Here is a 19,757-nt window from a genome sequence, read left to right as displayed (position 1 = left end):
GGACAGCAAAGGCAAAACCCTTCTGAACAAATCTTGCCAAGAAAACCATATCATGGGTTCACCTTAGGGTCACCATAATAAGTTGAAAATGTCTTGAAGGTACACAACAATATCAAAAAGATCTCAGAAGAGCTTACAAATAATATTGAAACAACAAGGTGAAGAGTTTAAAAGAATTAAAATAATTTAAACACATTCATTATCATAATGATTTAAAAACAGATTTTAAAGATTAAAGAGTTTTTAAGACTATGTACAGGTACTGTACATCATTATTTGGGAGGAATTAATGAGGCCCAAAGGCCTTGATGATGATTAGCCAAGTTTTCCCTTGGCACCTAGGTAAATGAAATGATGACCTCTTCCAACCCTAAGATTCTCTGATTCTATGAAGTTCATTGCATAACCATTTTTGCCCGATTCAGGCACAGGATGGGATCAGGACTGAATGAGGAAAAAAGGGTGTTATCACACACAAAAATGTGTACTTTGTTGCAGGGTGACAACAAGCTGTCCCCCAGCTCAGCATATCCTGCCAATTTTTGGTAGTCCGGAAGCTTTCTGTCCCTCAGAATCTGCCGGCTAAGTGTGGCTGGGGGATGGCTTGTGGTTGCCCTGTGACAAAGTGCAAATTTTCTGTGCTATAACACCCATTTTTCCTTGTTCAGTCCCAATCCCATCCCGTGCTGGGATCGGACAACATTAGCTGTGTGATAAACTCCTACGCCTATGTAGGAGTTGTACACAGCCCTGACTGGTTTGCCTGATGTAATGTCTCCAAGAAATAGGTAGAAAGTACAAGGATATAATTCTTTTTAAGGCAAAAGGGGAAAATAGGGACAGTCTGGTGCAAGAACTGTAAATGATAGTTGGGCCAAGGTTTGATTCAATGGCATGCATGTCCGACACTGCAGTTGCAAAGCTGGGAGGAAGCCAGGCTCATACAGTAGCTGAGGAATTCACAGTAAGCTCTGTTTTGCTTCTGCCCACCACCACACATCATAGGCATGTGCCTTCCCTGTTGCACCAGCTCAGTCTGCAAACAGGCAGTTTGCTTACACAATGAATGGTGGCTGCTTGGTGGAGGCTGCTGAAACTGAGTAGCCTCGAGGCAAAATGTGGGGAAACTCTTAGTTAATTGCACACCTTCCCAGCTCAGCCACAAATCTTAAGGCTTTGCTTTGAGACAATAGCTGGATTTTCTAGGGATGTGGGTGGAGCAAGATTGTCCTCTCAAGTATTGTGCTTTTAAAGGAAGGCTGAAAACAAGCATGTTTACTACTAGGGAGTAACCCTACTAAACACAGTGTGACTTACTTCTAAATAAACATGCAAAGAATTGCACTGCAAGAGTTTCAGTTGTGGCACCAATCTCCTCTTCTGAACTAGGGGCACATGTCTACACCAGCCTCTGAATTTGGGGGCAATCTGGAACATTACGTCCCAGACTGGGTCTGGAATGACCATGATGGGGACACCACACATACTGGGCCAAATCTGGTGAGACACCATGTTGTTGTGCACATAGGCCCTGCTGACCAGCAGCCTGTTTTTGGAGCTGTCACCAGTATTTTCTCATGGGCAGGGGCTCCATGTAAAGCCTGCCCCGGCACACTACTACTTCTGCTGAGGTCAGAAACAGCTGTCTGAACATGTGATCAACAAGAAGTCCAGGTGCCCATTTCTGATCTCAGAAGATGCACCAGTGCGCCAGGCTGGCTCTTAGTGTGTGGACAACTGGATCAGGCTGAATCAGACCCATTTCAGCTGTCCACATGCCAGAAGAACCTGAGGTCACTCTGGGTTTTCCCCCAACTTCACTTAGTTCAGAGCTAAGTCCGGTTAAGGGCAAGAACAAAGCAATAACAACAACAAAAACATAGATCCTCTCCAAAAGTAGCCATTTGTCATGAGGACTGCCAGCACTTGCTTTGGAGTAGTGCAGCTTTTTTTCCACCCATGTAGACAAGCCCTAGGAATTGGTTATAGGCACCATTTCAGCCAACTGGGCAAAGCCAAAGCATACTTTTTGAACTAATAATTTGGGTGATTGATTAAAAAAATCTAAAGCAACAGTGACTTCTCTACTTCTCTATTAATAACAGGCTTGAGTCCTGGAAATAAATAAACAGAAAAGAGACTGGCCAAGCCTCTCTACCACTCTATAGTGCTGATGGATGTGGCCACCTTGCACAGCCCACAGCAGAAGCTCACACTCAGCATAATCCGCTTCCCATATTACTGTGAACACTTCCTCATTGTGCAGAATTCAGCTGGACCAGTTCTAACCCTGTATCGGGGGACAGTGACTTGGTTGCAGATCCTACACTTGTAAGCTCCTAGCTGGCTCAGATAGTGGATTGATGTCAAATGAAAACTCTCTTTTGCTCTGTTTCTCTGAACACAATAGAAGGAGGGGAAAGAAGAAATATTGCCTGAGGTTCCAATTATGGGAGGCATGCTGTTCATAAGAGCTCCTCCCTGACAAATAATTACATCCTGGATTCTCTCTCTTTCTCTTCCCCAGCAACTCCCCTGCCCTAGGGTAAGCCAGTGAGAGTAAAAGGCCGCTGTCACCAGGAGACTAAACGAAGCCAAACTACACCTCCTCCTCCCACATGCTCTCACATCTTCCCTCCCTCCCTATCTGTCTGTCCACTGTGACCTGAAAAGAAGCATCTGCAAACAAGTCAGCAGAGATAGGGGGAAAGCAGCTGCCAAACAAATCAGCTATGGCACACCCAGCCTCGAGCTTCCTTCCTCTTAACTCTTTCTTGGCAAGACCGCTCCTTTGCAACTACTTTGCACTCCGCGTCAGGAAGAATTTTCTGGCATTTGTTTTGTTTATGCCTGGCATGCTTCCCACATGCTTTTGTGGATGTTCTTTTGTGTGCAGTGGAGATCGGTCAAGAGAACACATGTACCAGAAACTGGAGACTTTCTGTGCACTATAAATCCTCCAATCTCCCAGATTGGGGGAATCTGGGGGTTATACGCCACAGAAATGCATTTTTTCCAGCTCTGACATGTGCTATGATCTCATTACATGCTGGGGTCCAAGGAAAATTGCTTTGGCAGACTGGCACTGCTGAAAGTCACAAAAATTAGGTTGCAGTCCTGTGTGTGTGTGTGTGTGTGTGTATGTGTATGTGTGTATATATATATGACCCTCCAGATAGGGTCAGCTGCCCTGGCAGCAGATTTTGGGCCTCACGTAATGGCTGTGAATTTTTAGTTATTTGCTTTGTTATTAATGTGTGTTCTACTATTAGGGAAAAGAGGTGTACATATGGGATTTTCCATCTCAGATACAAAGGTATTTTGGGTGAGCTTAGGAATCCTGCACCTTGTAATTGGAAAGAACATTAACTCCGCTAGCAAAATTTCATGGACAGGTCCTGTCTCCAGATATTATTGGACTCATATCATTCTCCACCATCAGCTAGGATTTATGACAACTGCAGCTAAACAATATATGGAGCAGAGTTAAGGAAGTATTACTTTTCTGGACTACAGGTCCCAGAATTCTAAGCCAGCATGACCATTAACAACAACAGCAGCAGCAGCAACCACCACCAAAACCTTTTCCATTGCCCAGTCCTTCTATAAACTCTGACTTGGGAGCAATTGCCACACAAAATCCAGTGGGACCTCTTAGTAGATACACATTGGAATGTGATGTCCACCCTAATTTTTGCTCAACATAGCCAGGACTATTTGCACATGCTGAAATTCTGCAGAAGTCTAGAAAAGAAACAGGATCACAGGTTTGACCTCCGAGAATTTCAATTAACTTTTAAATAATGTTTATTTATTTAATGATGACAAGCACAAATAAATGCAACATAACACTTTAAAGAAGATTAGTTGTAGGGAAAGATTATCCTGGAAGGAAAAACTTTTAAATATATAACAAACAAAAATATTAGTAAATAAAGATACAGTGCACCTGTGTCATATGCGGGTTCACTATACGCAGGCTTACGCTGAAAGCTGCGTGATGGAATAGGCAATGGCATGCATGCACACCATGCCGCATCACATACACGAGCCCCATTGTTTTCAATGGAGTTCGAGCATATGCGGTATTTGCCTTATGCGGGGGGGGGGGGGGGGTCCGCAACAGATCCCAGCATAAATCAATGGTGCATTCTATTTGGCTACATTTTTCTTTAAGCATGAAACTAGCACAATGACACAATGAACTACTACATAATATGTTCGAAGTACAGTATAGTGTAACGTAATTCTTTTAAAACATCAAATCAGCTAAACCAATTCCAGATCTTTTGGATTACAACTCCCATCATTTCATGCAGCGCAACCAAAGTATATTTTTCTAGCTCTGACATGTGCTAAGATATCACCACATGATGGCATGTCAGAAAAATTGCTTCCTCACAACAGTGTTGTTGAGAAAAGAACAATGAAAGGCTGCAGGCTGATATTTGTAGCTCTGCAAAAAAGGCCAGTCCTACCATGAGGAAGAATGGAGTGAATACCCAAGGCAACAGATTTTGGGCCCCATAAAAAGACAGTGGATTTTGAGTTATTATCTTAGATTTAGTTCAGGTGTGGGTGGTCGGGGCTGTAGTCCAACAACCTGCCAAGTTGAGGATGGGTGTGGATTGGAAGAGGCTGCTTCAAGAGGTGACTGTGAGGCCCTGTATCAGGATTGCGATTGCAGTTTGGGAAGGAAAATACTCAATGGCAACTTCTCTCCAGTGCAGCTTTGGGAGAAACAGGGGTGTGGATAGACAGTTTTGTAATAGTAATACATAGGAAGAATGGGAGAAACATGCTCTGACACCAGTGGAGATTTCTCCTCCAGATAAAATCTGAAATTTAAGAAAGATTAATCCAACAGCAAAGCTATATGTTTAGTACAACACATAGCTTGTTTCAAAATTTAACTGCCTGCAAAGAAAAACTATTGGCAGCATTCAGAAACCAAGCAATTTGTTTACATGATTTGACACTGGCCCCCGATCATATCATCATTTGGCTATGGTGGTGGGTGGCTCCCATGTTCCAAGCGGAATTTACTCTGAGTTTTAGAGTGAATTTGAAAGGTGCTCAACCCTGTCCTAAAACACGTTCAGCACTCTGGATAGCTCCTTTAATATCTGGACTGAAATTGGATCAGATAAGCCACTGAACTGACATGGAAGCCTCCAGGTATGACTGCTATTTTGGCTGAGGCAATGAATTTCTGCATTTAAGTGATCTTGGGTTCACACCTTGTAGTTTTGCTACAAGAAGTGCACATGTGGGTATCTCCTGTCACAATGTTCTACACCTTCTGCAAGTCTATCTGTGTGTCCATCACCACCTCCTCCACAACTGCTATATCAAATAAGAACTAAAGGTAACATCACAAAGCTAAGAGAAGGAGGAACTTGTAACTTTTTCACCTTCACTGCTCTTTCCAAATGTCCTTTCCAGGAATTACACAGAGAGGGGGAATCTGTGACTCTCCAGTATTACTGGACTACACATCCCATCAGCCCTTGCCAGCCTAGCATATGTTGAAAGATGCTGAGAGTAGCAATTTGCCTGCATCTGAAAGACTACCAATTCCCCATCCCTGATGGAGAGGACTAATATTGCTCCTGTTTTAGAGAGAAGCCTTTGTGACATTAACACCCTTTACCACAAACAACCTCTTCACTCATCTCAGATCTATTTGCATACCTAGCAACCAGCTCATATCATTTTATCTAAGGACAGAGGCACAGACTACCATGATTAATAATAGACCTGGCAGCAAAGGGTCCAGAAGGAATGTGGACATGCAGCAGTGAGCAACAACCAGCAACAACACTGTCAGAAAACAGAGATGAGTGAAACTGAATGATCTTGGGAAGAATCAGCAGGTGTTCAAAGACCAGACACAAACAAAAAACAACCACTTTTCATTATGCAAGGGACACAGCCATTTCTAGGCCATATATTTTCCTACCATTCAATGTACTTTTGGTATTAAATTAATCAAAGTACAGGGGACTTTGCCTTTATCTCTCTGTTCCTATATGTTTTGGCCTACAACCTATACCTGCCCCAGCCAAATCAGTCAATTATAAAGCATTTTGGGGCATAATATAATCCAAAACTCTGAAAGGCTTCAGGTACCCTATTTCTGAAATACTGGAAACTTACAAAGAACTCAGAAAGTCCACCTTGCAATATTTAGAAGTTTAGCTCAGGGCAAAGTGGTTTTTGAGACTGGCAAAGTAAGCATTGTTTCTTCTGTCAGTAACTAGATTAGGAAGTTGAGATGCACTGTGGTTTTCTGACTTGTGCATGCAAAGCAGAAATCACATAGACACACATCACAAGTGCTGTGCTCCACATAACACAGGAAGTAACCCTAATACTGATATGCATTCTGGCTCATATTTGCAGCTACTAAGAATACGGATGGGAAACAGGAATCTTGGAGTGAAGGGAGATGGAATAGTTCAAGAGCTGGAGAAGGGGCTGAATGTTTTCCTATTATTTGCTTTGCATAGTGTCTATATTGTGCTGCTGTTGCATGCCTTTACACATCCTGTTCTCTGTTGGACTGTTTGCAAAGGGATCTTGTAACACCTTTGAAAGTAACTGCGAAAGAGGTTGTAGTGTCTGAGCATCTGAGGAACCAAGTCCAAGTCTATGAAAGCTTATACTACAATTTCTTTTGCACAGTTACTCTCAAAGGTGCTACAAGATGCTTTTGCATACTGATAGTCCAGAATCTAGACTGACATGGCTATGTCTCCAAATTCTACCCTCTGTTAGCCTGGTGAAACTTGAATGTATTATATTGCTTGTCTTATGTGATTATTTGTAATACATGTATTTCATAATGTGGTTTTTTTCATTTTATGAAATCTTGCACAAAAATAAGTATTTTGTGATCTTGTGCAACTTTAAAAACAACACCATTTCATTTTTGTGTCTCCCTGTTGTTGGTTACACCAAGAGTTGCATAGTTAAATTCAGAGCACAATTTGTAAATCCAATGGCTGGTCCCAACTAAAACAGACCCCTATATCCAGTTGCAATTCCCAACTAGGCTAGACCCACTGAATCAATGGGATTTACATGAGTGTGGATTTACCATTCAAGAACTGATTCAATCACCCTTCTCTAATTGGAACCAACAACTGGATTTAGGACCTGGACTCCAACTTGGGAACCCCAAACATAACGTTTCCAAGATTTATGAAGAATTCACTGTTAACTACTAAAAATGCTATGCTTGCATCCATTGTTACTTGAAAAAAACAACAATCTGAGATTCAGAGGACACTGGATATGCTTCATCATGCTCCAGGACACTTAGAATACGAAACTCCTGGGCACAGATATGTGCTACTTACCTGATCCCAGAAGTGGGGATTCCAGACTGAGGCTTGGAAGAGTTGCAGCGTGGCTGAAAGCTCGTGAGGATCCACCAATGCTGGAGCTGACCAGGGACCCCCCAGAGAAAGGTGAAGCGGAGGTAGCTGTGGACCCAACCAGCTGGGCTCCCAGGACTTCCTTGTTTTTGCTGCCCTTTGGCCTCCCTGGGCCATGCTTGCTCTTCTTGTTGGCTTTGTGCTTTTTTTCTTTCAGGACTTCCCCCTCTTCCACATTGAGGGATGGCATTCTCTTGTGGCTGCTGGTGCCAACAACACTCCCACTCGTGCCGCCGCTGCCACTACTCCCTCCGGCTGGGCCTCCAAGAGAGTTGGAGGTCTTGAAGTCCACAGGTGAAGTGTCACGGCCTCTCTGCTGGCTGACTGCTGAGGTGGAGAAGCGCATGATGGAGCCAAAGCCCGAGAAGATCACCTTCTGCTCAAAGACGTCACTCTTCTGCCCTTCATACAATGGAGAGCAATGCGCAGATGAGGAGGAGGAAGACACAGGTTTGCGGTATTTCTCGTCCTCTGATGGTGGCTGCTGCTGCTCGAGCTTCGGAAAGTTTACAAAGTCCTGCGAGAAGGGCAAGGAGCTGCATGAAGTACCTGGAAGGGAATCAAGGGATATCCTGAAATTTCTAGCAGGTATTGAGATGAAGTATGATAGATCTATGGTTGCTTGCTTGCTTGCATGTTTTATGGACAGCTTGAATTTGAGTTTGAATTCAGAATTTCTAATCATGGGTGATAAGTGTTAAGCTATGCAAGCTATAGAAGCCTGACCTCTAGCCACTGATGAGCTCCACCTCATCCACACCAGCATCTAGGGGTTCAGCTAGAATTGCCCACATTTTCTGAAGCCTATCTCCTGTGTCAAATGATTTGGGGTCCATGGGTAGTGAGGCAAGGTAATGCAAAACAGTTTCACAAAAGGGTAAGGAACAATATGATGCACTGTAGCCTCACAAAAAACAGAGCTTTTCTGTTCAACCATGAAGGTTAGAGATTTAGCTTTTCTAAAACAGACTCAGACACTTAAAAAGCAGTGGATCTGGTCAATTGCTCACTATCGGTCTGACTCCAGAAGTTCTCCTAGCTCCTTCCAATTATTCACCTGTAGGTGGAAATGTCCCACTGGAAGAGGATGATCCAAAACCTGTTGAGCTTTTCCCAAGTCCTGACTTCTTGGCTTTGTGGCTTGTGCCATGGCTTAAAGACTTTTTGCCTTTTACCTCTGACCTGACAACCTCCGTTGTTTCTTTACTGCTCTCGTGGTGGTTGGTTGAACTTTGCTGTAATGAACAAAGGGCACAAGGAGAAAGATAGAAAAATGTTTATTGAAATCATCCTAGACAAATTACACCTACGACATGTAGATTTAACCATTTTTAAAAACATGATACCACCAGGCCCCAACAGCCCTGTAGATCCATTTGCTGAGAGGGAATGATCTGCATTCCCAGGCACCTCTGTTGTCCCTGAAGTGGGCATCTTCTGCCATTTTAATGCATGCATAGAGAGTACATGATACAAGTGGAGACATGCCACCAAATGTGCCACCTAAGAAGAGTGGGATTGCTCCTACCCCAGGGCCATACAAAGCTTCTTTAGGGAGGAAGAATTTCAGTAAAGAGAAAGGGAGAAAGACAACTTCTGCTCAACCTCATGTCTACCCATGAAATCTGCTACCATATCTCTCATATGTGGTAGCCATCCAGCTGCTAAAAACCTCTACAAAGGAGAGTCCATCACCTTCTGACATAGTCCACTTCACAACTTATACCATCAAGTGCACTTAGTCAAAAGCCCCATTCTTTTACTGGTTAGGGTGTTATCTTCTGGAGGAGCAGAGAACATTTGCTACAGCATTTCTTTAAAATATCTGAAGATGGCTCTTTAATCGCTAATTGCTTTCTCCCCCTGCAGACTAACATTCATTCATTCATTCATTCATTCACTCTCTCTCTCTCTCTCTCTCTCTCTCTCTCTCTCTCTCTCTCACACACACACACACACACACACACACACTTTCTTTTTAACACCCTTCTCTTTAGGATGCATATCCTCAAAATAAACTATAATAAAGCCCAAATTACTTCAAATTACCCCAAATCAAACAAACCAGCAGTAATAACAAGAAACAGCCCTGTATAAGCAGCAACTCTAAAGAAATCCCCGAGATTGAGTGAAAAAGTGAGGTTTTTGGAGTACAGCACCTCAAATCTCCTAGCCAGCCAGACAGACTGGGTGGGGTTTTTTGGGAGCTGAGAAAAAAAGTAAGTACCCAAATTATTACAATTTATCTAGATGAGATAGACTTGCAGAGGATAAGCCTCCTTCTTGAGAAACTTGCTAATCTATATAAGATCGGTGCTAAAGTATTGATACCCGGATAAAAATCTTCTCTATTTCCTTTTTTATATCTATGCCAAAACTGTGTAACAGCTGGGAACCTACCAATCCATTCCAGATGTGCCAGTGGTACATGGAAGAGAGGAGGGTAAAAAGCCAAAGTGGGAGGCCTGTGCTATATCTGAGTATACAACTCCTGGGATTTTAAATGTTAAGCCTTTCTGATTTATGGACATGGGAGAGGGGGAATGTGACTATCCTTCTGAGTTTTGGCATCTTCTAAGTGACAGGGAGGCAGAAAAGGGAAGGAGCCATATAAGAGCAGCCAACTATGTGAAACCCTCATGAGAAAGGCAAAACATAAATAAATAAAAATGATCCATAGCCCAAGCAGGTTCAGCCAGCAAGCTGACCTCACTTACCACACCTCTAAAAGAGAAGACCAGAGAATTTCCTTCCTCTTGCCAACTCTTCTCCTTGCTAATATATTCTGGAACCCGCTTATGACACGGAGTCATAGGTGAGCTAGGGGTGGGGGGAGTGACAAAATAGGCCAGAATCCACATCAAAGGCCATAATTTTAATCTGTCAGGCCAAAAGGTGAAGAAGTAAATAATCAAGTTATTAAGTGGCAGGCAAAAACCTTGATGCAGAAAATGAATCTGGAAAATTCATTAAAATTTCAAATAGACAGCAGTTAAGTAGAGGGACCCAGATGTTTGCCTGGATTACTGGGGGAGAAGTTCAGGCATTTCAATTTAAGTTCAAACAAATGCAGCCAATGTAATAAAACAAACTGGGCAACACTCTTAGGGCGCGTCTCCTCCCTGCCCCTTTTTTGGGAACCGAATTCTAGTAATCTCTAGAGACAGACCTTTCAGCTGTTCACCTCCCATGGGAAAACCTGATTTGTTTCCCCATGTTTTCTGTTGGCACAACGTACTTCTCTTCCTGGTTTGGCTCCTGGCCTTGTATTCTAATTGGCCAGAAGCAGGAGCTCTCTACACACTTTTTCTGTCAGTCACCTCTCCTACCTCCAAGTCACGACTTTCTTGCGCAGGCCTGGCAGAACCAATTTCTCCATTCCTCTATAGAGAACCTGGAAAAGTTGGCTTTAAGGATTGCAACTTCCAGAACTTTCAAGTACAAAATCACCCCCTAGCTTTTCCAAGCTCTGTTCTTGGGTTGCTTCATTCTTTTGCTCTGACTCGCACTGGGTAACACACCTACTGTGCAATTGCTGAAACTGTCCTGGTCTTAAGCATTGATGCATAAGAAGGAATGGCATTAGCCTGGTCCAGCTGTCAGCCCTTGACACTTGACCAGTAGGCTTATGGCCAAACAGCTGGGGAACTGATAGCAACGGGAATGATTTTAACGGCAGCATAAAACCTCTGGTCACTGCCAGTTTCCTGATCTTTTGGGATTTCAGCCTTTAGAAACACTTCCTCCAAAACTGGATGGAGCTGTTTTGTCTTCTTCCTTGTGTCTTCAGACACTGTTTTCCTATCTCCCCAGTCACCAGATCAGCAGTATTCAGAGAGCAAACAAACAATCTGTGAGAGATGAGACAGAAAGACACAGACACCACATATCTGGCAAAATGGTACCTTAATCACAGTCTCCACCTAGCAAGTTCCAGTTCTGGCAAGCTTTTCCCTGTGAAGCAGTGGAGTACCTCCTGTCTTCTAGATGCTGAGAGGAGCTGCTACAAGGAATAACTGATATGGAAAGATGCGAGGAAGCAGGATGCAGTTGGAGGTGGGAGGGAGCAGGAAAAACCACTGGCAGCCGTGCCATGGATTAGACAAGGACTACTGATAGTGGGAGTAGGGGGGGAGAACAATAAACAATAAAGTCCCCATGAGAGTCCTCCCCATACAGAATAAGACAAAAGGGATGCAGTGGAACAACTAACAAAAGCAAGATGTGGCAGGGAGAAGAGCAGTAGCTTGCTTAGAGATTAGTTCCGTAACAGTCTATCCTTGTGTGTGTGTGTGTGTGTGGGGGGGGAACAACCCAACCACTCTTCAAGTTTAGGAAACCTGTGCCTTCCAGATTTCTGTTCCCTAAGCAGCTCAAACAATGGATATTGTCAAGGCCTACTTCTCACTAAAGTGGTTCAATCTGCAGGTTAAGATATTGGGAACATTACTTTCCTTTTTAAGACTACAGCTTCTGACAACTCCTAGCCAAAATAAATGTTTTCAAGCTTTGTGCAGGCTGTATCACTTCAGGAACTTCAGGGTGTTGTAAGCACATGTGTAAGATGACTAAATGTTCATCCCTGTAAATGCATACATTAGATAGACAATATCTCCATGCAGAAAAGTAGCACATCAAAGAACCTTAGAGTCACATAGTTGGAAGAAGCCACAAGAGCTATCTAGTTCAGACCGCTGCCATACACAACTGAAACACTCCTGAAAGATGCTTATCCAATCTATGTTTGAAGATCTCCATTCCTGCCTGTGCTGGCCACAGGAGGTAGCCTGGAGTATCCTGGCCCCAAAGCTGCCCTGACCAATGATCCCCTGTTACCTCAGGCCATCCTGCTGTGCCACCCACCACCACCGGTAACTTCGCTCTGAGGTCAGAATTAACCATGTGATCGAGGCTGGGTGCCTCATTCCAACCTCAGAATGAGAGATACGCAATGGCAGTGGTGGGTGGCACAGCAGGACATGTTTTAAATATTCACGTATTGTTGCAACGGGGGATCTGGATCTCCCATGAAGACTCAAAGGAAACAGGGAGATTTTGTGGGTTTTTTACTCCATTCAAGAGGGGTATACCCCATATTTGGCACTGAACAGGCCAGATGTCATCTGAACTTTTCGCTTGACTCATGCATTCGGCTCTGCGTTGTCCAGACTCCCTGGTGAAAGGATGGGTCAAGACAGTTTATTTGGCCCATGCAGACAAAGCCTCCAAAGAAAGACAGTCAAAGAGAAGGGTTAGCTTTCCCTGAAATACATGCTTTCTATATGGGGAGAGTTCTTGTATGGAGAAACAATCCCAACTGTGCAAGCCATACCCACATTTCTATGAAGTGATATAGTAACACAAGATGTTTGCCAGCTCAGTTAAAATTAAGTCCCAGTCTCGTTCCATCCATATTATTCTTTACTGTCCACACGTAAATGTTTTTTGATCAGACTGGGGACTTGTTCTTTCCATCCCAACAGAACAACAGTGGTTTGACAGGTAAAGAGATGTACTTAAGGAAACAAGATCCACCTTCAGGTCATCACCATCACCACAAACCATCCTCAGTTGGACTTTAATCCAGTATGGTGTAGTGGTTTCAGCATTGGACAACTCTGGAGATCAGAGTTTGATTCCTCACTCAATCATAAAAACCCACTGGGTGACTTTGGGCAAATCACATTTTCTCAGCATGAGAAGATGGCAATGACAAACTTTCTATGAAGAAACTTGCCAAGAAAACCCTATGATAGCTTCACCTTAGGGTTGACATAAGTAAAAAAATAACTTAGAAGCACACAACGACAACAACAGGATTATATATTCCAGAGTTTAAGTGAGCAGGCTGTGCAGGTAACATGCAGAACAGCAGGATCTGATTCTCTTGGTGTGCACTCAAGAACTGCTGCCAGCCTCCTTCATATTAAAGCAGGAGGCAACTTTATCTGAAGGCGGTGGCTAAAGGACAAAGGCAAGCAAAGATGGCTTTCAGTCTTGTTGCTGGGCTTGAGGCTCTACAGCTTCATTTCCCCCGTTTCCAGCAGAAGCTACAACCACCCTCCTTGAGATTGGTTGCAGCTGTGGTGGAAGGGAAGTAAGATAAGATGCTAGTGCTGGAAGGGAATGTCACAGAGGGAAAGGACCTGCCAGTGAAGTCTACAGCTGTGCAGTAAGTGGAGCCAATTCATTTCTACAGCTCCCAGGGACACTGATGCAAACTATCATGCAAAAACAAGAGTTACCTGCTGCTCTTTGAAGTTGCCAGTAACTCTGAATGCTGCCCATTTATTCTCCTAAGATTGCAAACAACATCCCCCCATGCCACATATCAAGTGTGGGCAGAAGGCAGATGTACTAGGATCATAATGGCAGTTCATTGGTGATCTGCCATAGATCAGTAAAAGCTTCCAACAACCCAGAGCGACAATAAAATAACCTCTACACCTTAAAACAGGCTGGCAAAATGAAGAACAATTGGGACAATTGAGAGAGTGATGTAAGTGCCTCAGGCAGCAGATTCTGAGGGAGAGCAATGGTGACTTTTCCCTCTCCCACAAGCCATGCTCCTCGGAGTCCCCAAGACATTCATCTCTACTGTGCCACAAAACATGTCCTGCATCATCTAAACCAGACTGATTCTTTCACATGTGGAGAACGGTATCCCATTGCTTGCATTAAAATAAAATTTAGCTCCCACTCCAGTTGGCCTCTGTGCATAAAATGGAAGAAGGGGCAGGTGCTATTTTGTCTTACTCCAAAGGCTACAGCTGGTAAATCAGTGAGCACTGATAAAAAGGGCTCTGAGCCATTGAAGCTCTAGGAACATAGTTGGATAAAGGAGCAACCTCCAAGTTCCATGCCTAGCCCTTCAGGGGAAGTGTGATTCCATCCAGAACAGAGTGAATTCCAACTTCTTGGGCCCAGGAATCACCCACCCACAAAGCTTCCACACTGTCAGGATTCAACATCAGTTTATTGCCCTTCATCTGTCCCATTACTGAGTCCAGGAAGTGGTTCAGTGACTCTTCATCAGTCTCATCCAATAGAGATGACACACATAAACAGAACTGGGTATCATCAGTGACTGGCAACACTGCACTTCAATTTTCCTGATGATCTTACCCAGCAACTTCACATGAGTGTTAAAGAGCAGAGGGTGGGCAAACAAGATGGCACCCTATGGGACACCTTAGCTTACTTGCCAGAGGGTCTAGCAGAATTTCCCTATATTACCATCTGAAACTAACCCCACATATACTGTATAAGCAATATCACCATATCATCATGGGCCTCAACCCCTACTGGCGGAGATTTCAAGCAACTTATCAAGTGATTATCAAAAACACAGTGAAGTGAAATAAAAACAGGAGGGAGGGATAGAAATCACGCATCTCACAGGCCATGCATATCCCTTTGGGTGATCTTTTGGATCCAGACTGGGCCTCCAAAAGCCCCCAACATGTCCTAGATTTTCTGTCCCAAAACCACATGGTTTTTCAGCCCCAAAGTATATTTGGAGGGGAGGACCAAATAGAACACTTAGGATAATCTATTTTGGGGTTAAAGTGCACGTTCAAAGGCTCACCACCCAACAACAACAACAACAACAAGCAGTGTAATATTACTTCTGAAAGCCAAAATGGTAGCCATGTTGGGATATGGTTGCTCTCTAAAGTGCCAGAGGGATGTAAAAATGCCATTGCCCTCTAGACTGTGAAGCATACCCCCCCCCCCCCCAGACACAGACACAATAGAGTTACACTCTCCCAGCCTCTTTCACTGAATATCTGAGGGCCAGAAGCTATCCATCAGAATTAGCAAGGTCTTTTGGGCTTCAAACCCCAGCCTTACTGGATCTACCTTTCTGGGTGCACCTGTCCGGCTACTGCTGGGAACAAAATGTTAGACTAAAGGAGCTTTGGGTCCAATTTAGCCAACCAATTCTTGCGATCTTATATGTGAAAATGGATAGTTGGGGGGGGGGACTCCAGGGCTTAACTTGAGCTGGGGAAAGTAGTCCGTTTGTGTTCCGAGGAGAGTTAAACAATCATGTATAGAGCACTTTGGAGAATGGGTAAATTATCCCTCACATCACAAATGGGTAAGCATGTCAAATTCACAAATGTTATTGAGAATGGGTGCAGATCTTTCAAGTTACGTCAGGAGAGGAGGACTGACAGGCTGGTTTGAGCTTCAAGCCCCCTCTCCTTTTGGAAATTAAGCCTTCCTCAAATCTCTTTCTCAGACTCGTTTTATATCCGAAAGGATTTAGGTCAGCTGGAATCTCTGGTGACACTAAGAAACCCAGTGGGAACTCCGCCTATGGCAGGAGAGCATCCAATTAAAATACTTCTTCCTCCAACACAGCCTCCTGACCTGGATTATGAAGTCTCAGGAAGGAACATTAACCAAGGGAGGCAAATCAGAAGGGGTGGGGGAAACTGATGGATTTGGAGAGCCAGATGTTGGAAGGTCTCCATCTGTGGTACTGTATTGAATGCCTGTCAACAAGTAATCAGAAACCTTGCCATTCATGGGGTGGGGGCAGGAAGCATTGAACAATGAGTGAAAGGATTCAGGTATTGGTCTAGACTGCACATGCTGTAGAATAGGTACCACAGACAGAACCATTTCAGACTGCTAGTGAGGAAATTCCCCCTTTTGAATGTTAATCTGAACTAAAAGCACCCTGTAGATAGAGAAATGTTGTTTTATTTTTACACAGCAGGGACATTCAAGAGCAATATTTTCTTACCTGCATTCTGAAGTAATACAATTCATTCAGTCCCCTCATTCTACTGCAGTGAGGGATCAGGGCCTTGATCTGAGAGGACAGATAAATATTGGGAACCCCACCCCAGATATATTAATACACGTCAACTTGCAGGTCCTCATCCCCTTGACAGCAACATTTTGAAGCAGAGTCCAAAAATGCAAGGTGCTGCACGGATATAAACAACAAATCTGTTCCATGAAAGTTTCTCTCTTGACGAGAGTAGCTCTTTCGTAAACTAATGAGTTTTGTAGCTCCTAGAATACTCTGTATTGCAATTAGGATACTGTGCAACAATAATTATTGTTAAAAATATAATAATCTACACTTCTTTTGCAAGTTCCAGTTTCTATGAGGATTACAGATAAGCTCAGGGGGAACAGGGAAGCTTGCAAGTGTGTGGTGGAAGATAACTCAAAAGATCTTGGTGCTTTGACTACACAAGCTCTGGTTACACTATAATACTGGATGCTCCAGCTATAAGATGGCGTTTTGATTTCATTAATGAAGCCACAGAAGGGGATAACAGCACATGATATTTGCAGAAAAAAAGGAGAACCAAGGTTCGATACTGTCAAGTGAAAATTTTATATTATTATGGGTAGCTATCTACTCATAGTAAGAATAAATCTTTATATGAGAGCACTGGACTTTGGTTCTCCTTTTTCCCTATGTTCTTCCTTAAAGGGAAGTACTTCTTCCTGTGAATACATAGACTCTTAGTCCTGTTAGGAAATTGCAAACAAACTACAGTACCTACTTTCACTAGCATTTATAGATTCATACTGGTTCACCGAGGAATGAAATAATGCAGGGATAGATAACTGTGTTTGTGGTTTCCCCCCTCTATGAAACATTGTTCTCTAGAAAGTGTTATGTGGCTAGATATATATTTTACTACTCAGTCTGACCCTCCTTTTTACAGTAAATCCATTGCTGCTACATAAATTTATTTGAGTGCTCAAGAGAGCCATGGAGTGGTCCCAAACACACACTCATATATGGGCAAGAACAAGAAACCGCATGTAAAAACGTCATGAGAGAAACATAATCACCACCACCACGATCATCTTTAGTAACATGTCTTTTGCTTTCCCTCAACCCAAGTATAACATGGCTTTTCTCCTTCCTATTTTATTCTCACAACAATCCTATGAGGTAGGTCAGTTATGAAAGACTGGCCCAATCTGCATGGGTTCAGTGTGGAACAGTATCTGTATCTCCCAATTCTTAGTTCAACATTCTAACCACTACACCACAGATAGATACATCCTCCCCAATTCTCTACTTTCCTTCTCTCTCAGATCCGGCCCCAACTTTGGTCCATATATTTAGGATGCCTTATTATACTTAGTCCACCAAATGCCAGATGAAATCACTTCATAGACCACATTGCTCATTCCTGTACTAACAGATAAATACCAGCCTCAGAGGAAGGCAAAGACAAACCCTGTCTAGACAAATCTTGCCAAGAAAACACATGATAGATTTGCCTTTGCATCATCAGAAACAACTTGAAGGCACACAACAACATCAATCCATAAGTTAGCCGATTATCAACTGAGTTATAAGAATGCTTAGAATGTATCCAGTATTTTGACTAAACATATAGTATCTCCCTAATTTCCAAAGCAACTCAATATGGTAGGCCAGTTTCATTGTTAACTCTGTAACTGTAGAGTGTAGTTCAGGCTAAGATGGAACGACTTGCCTATAGCCACCTAGAAATCAATGATTAAACTAAACTATCAATTAGAATGTAAGCAAGTGAAAAGAGTTGCAACATGGGATCCTACTATTAGAGTGCTATCCTAGGATGTTCCATTTTATTTCCTCACCTGCTGATTTTCCATTTTAAACCTTTCCATAGCTGCTCAGCATGGTCGGTGCTCACTGGCTTGTTTTGAAGAGCGAGATTCATTCATTCATTCACCAATCCCCGCCCCCCCCCCCCCCATCTTTTTCTACATCACAAATCTTGAGGTTTCATCAAACTTGCTGATACCTTCTTCTTGTGTATAAATGATGCTGTTTGAACCGGCACTTGAAGGATCCACTATTAATGGGACCTTTAATAAAATGTTACAGTGAGAAGTGCTCCCATTGACATTTTTGCCATCAAGTCATATCTTATTCCAGGATACTCAATTCCATTTCCTCTCTCTGCCAGTTATCCCTCCCCCCCCCCCCCACTCAAAAGGCACACATTATTTTGTGGCCACTAACCATGCTCAGTCTTTGCTGGACTCTTTGGATGCCCCCTCTTGAGGTTTTAAACGTTTGGAGACATATTTCTGTAGAGAGCCAGCATGGTGTAGTGATTTGAGCATTGGGCTATGACCCAGGAGACCAGGGTTTGATTCCCTGCTCAGTCATGGAAACCCACTGGGTGACCTTGGTTGAGTCACACCCTCTCAGCTCCAGAAAATCATGACAGGTTTGCTTAGGGTTGCCATAAGTAAGAAAAGACAACAATATTTCTGCAAAACTTTGGTTTGCTTTGTGCTCGCTGTTAATTATTTTATGCAAGGATTGCATCTGCAGTCTACATCAGCAGAGGCCTTTGAAGAAATGAGTTCACTATTATTGCATGTATACATACATCCACATATATGGAGGAGGGGAAGGAGGGTTATTATGATCATTCCAGAGCATCAGCTTTCTAGTAATTGATTCATACAAGGGACTGTGATCCTGTGGACAGGCATCTGAACTTGGTTTTTATCCACACATCTGCAAAAGGCAAACTGTGTAGCCTTGGTGCAATCATACTCTCTCTTAGTCTTCATTCTCTCTTCATAAATGGGTGCACTCAAGGGATGAGGATGTGAGGTTACTGACCATAAAACACTTTGGTCATGAAGCAGTACGTGAGCAATAACAAAAACACAGCTGAATCAAACCAAGTTATAGCATCTTGTTTCTAACAGCAGTTGGTCTGATGCCTCTGGGAATTTTGTAGGCAAAACAGGAAAGCAATAGCCTCTCCCATGCTTCTTGCACCACACCACCCCAGCTACTAATATTTAGTAACAAACTTCACCTGAACATGGAGGCTCCATGTTGCAATGGTCACAAAATTTACATTATATTTTAAAAAGCATGAATATGAATGTCACATTGAAGCCATTCATAACTGAAAAGAAGTATGATGATGCTCTGGGACCTTCAGCATCATCCTCTCAGTGCTCAGTTATGAATAGCATCAGAATGTCATTATATTCATGCTGTGTAAATTTACAGCGCTATATAAATAAAGGTTAATAATAATAATATTCACACTTCTAACATTCATATTCCATGTTTTGCTATAATTAACTTACTCTTTGTTAAATCCCATTTTAAAGACATCACTCAAATCTGTAGCACAAATTAATTTTGCATTATGTGAAATGGTATTGCCATTTGACAATTTCAGATTTAATGCCAATTGATGCCATCGGGTGATCCTGAATTCTACTGTTTTGAGAGGTGAATAAAATTTTTCTCTGTATTCATCTTTTCTATACCATTCACAACCTTTTTTTAAATTCCTTTTC

General features: G+C 42.9%; 1 protein-coding gene across 2 annotated transcripts in view; it reads right to left on the bottom strand.

The window, feature by feature from the left end:
• Positions 1–19,757, bottom strand: part of MLLT6 (MLLT6, PHD finger containing) — a 113,791-nt gene that overhangs the window by 22,215 nt on the left and 71,819 nt on the right. For both annotated transcript variants that reach the window (XM_089531796.1, XM_089531797.1), the window contains exons 9-10: positions 8,500–8,677; positions 7,365–7,991 (exon numbers count right to left, since the gene is read on the bottom strand). In XM_089531796.1, coding sequence (XP_089387922.1) covers positions 7,365–7,991; positions 8,500–8,677 — 805 coding nt within the window. The remainder of the gene's footprint in view (positions 1–7,364; positions 7,992–8,499; positions 8,678–19,757) is intronic.

The sequence above is a fragment of the Sceloporus occidentalis genome, unplaced genomic scaffold, assembly GCF_023333645.1.
Source record: "Sceloporus occidentalis isolate IW3139 unplaced genomic scaffold, rSceOcc1.0.p SCAF_7, whole genome shotgun sequence".
Lineage (NCBI taxonomy): Eukaryota > Metazoa > Chordata > Lepidosauria > Squamata > Phrynosomatidae > Sceloporus > Sceloporus occidentalis.
This window is presented reverse-complemented; position numbering and strand designations above follow the sequence as displayed.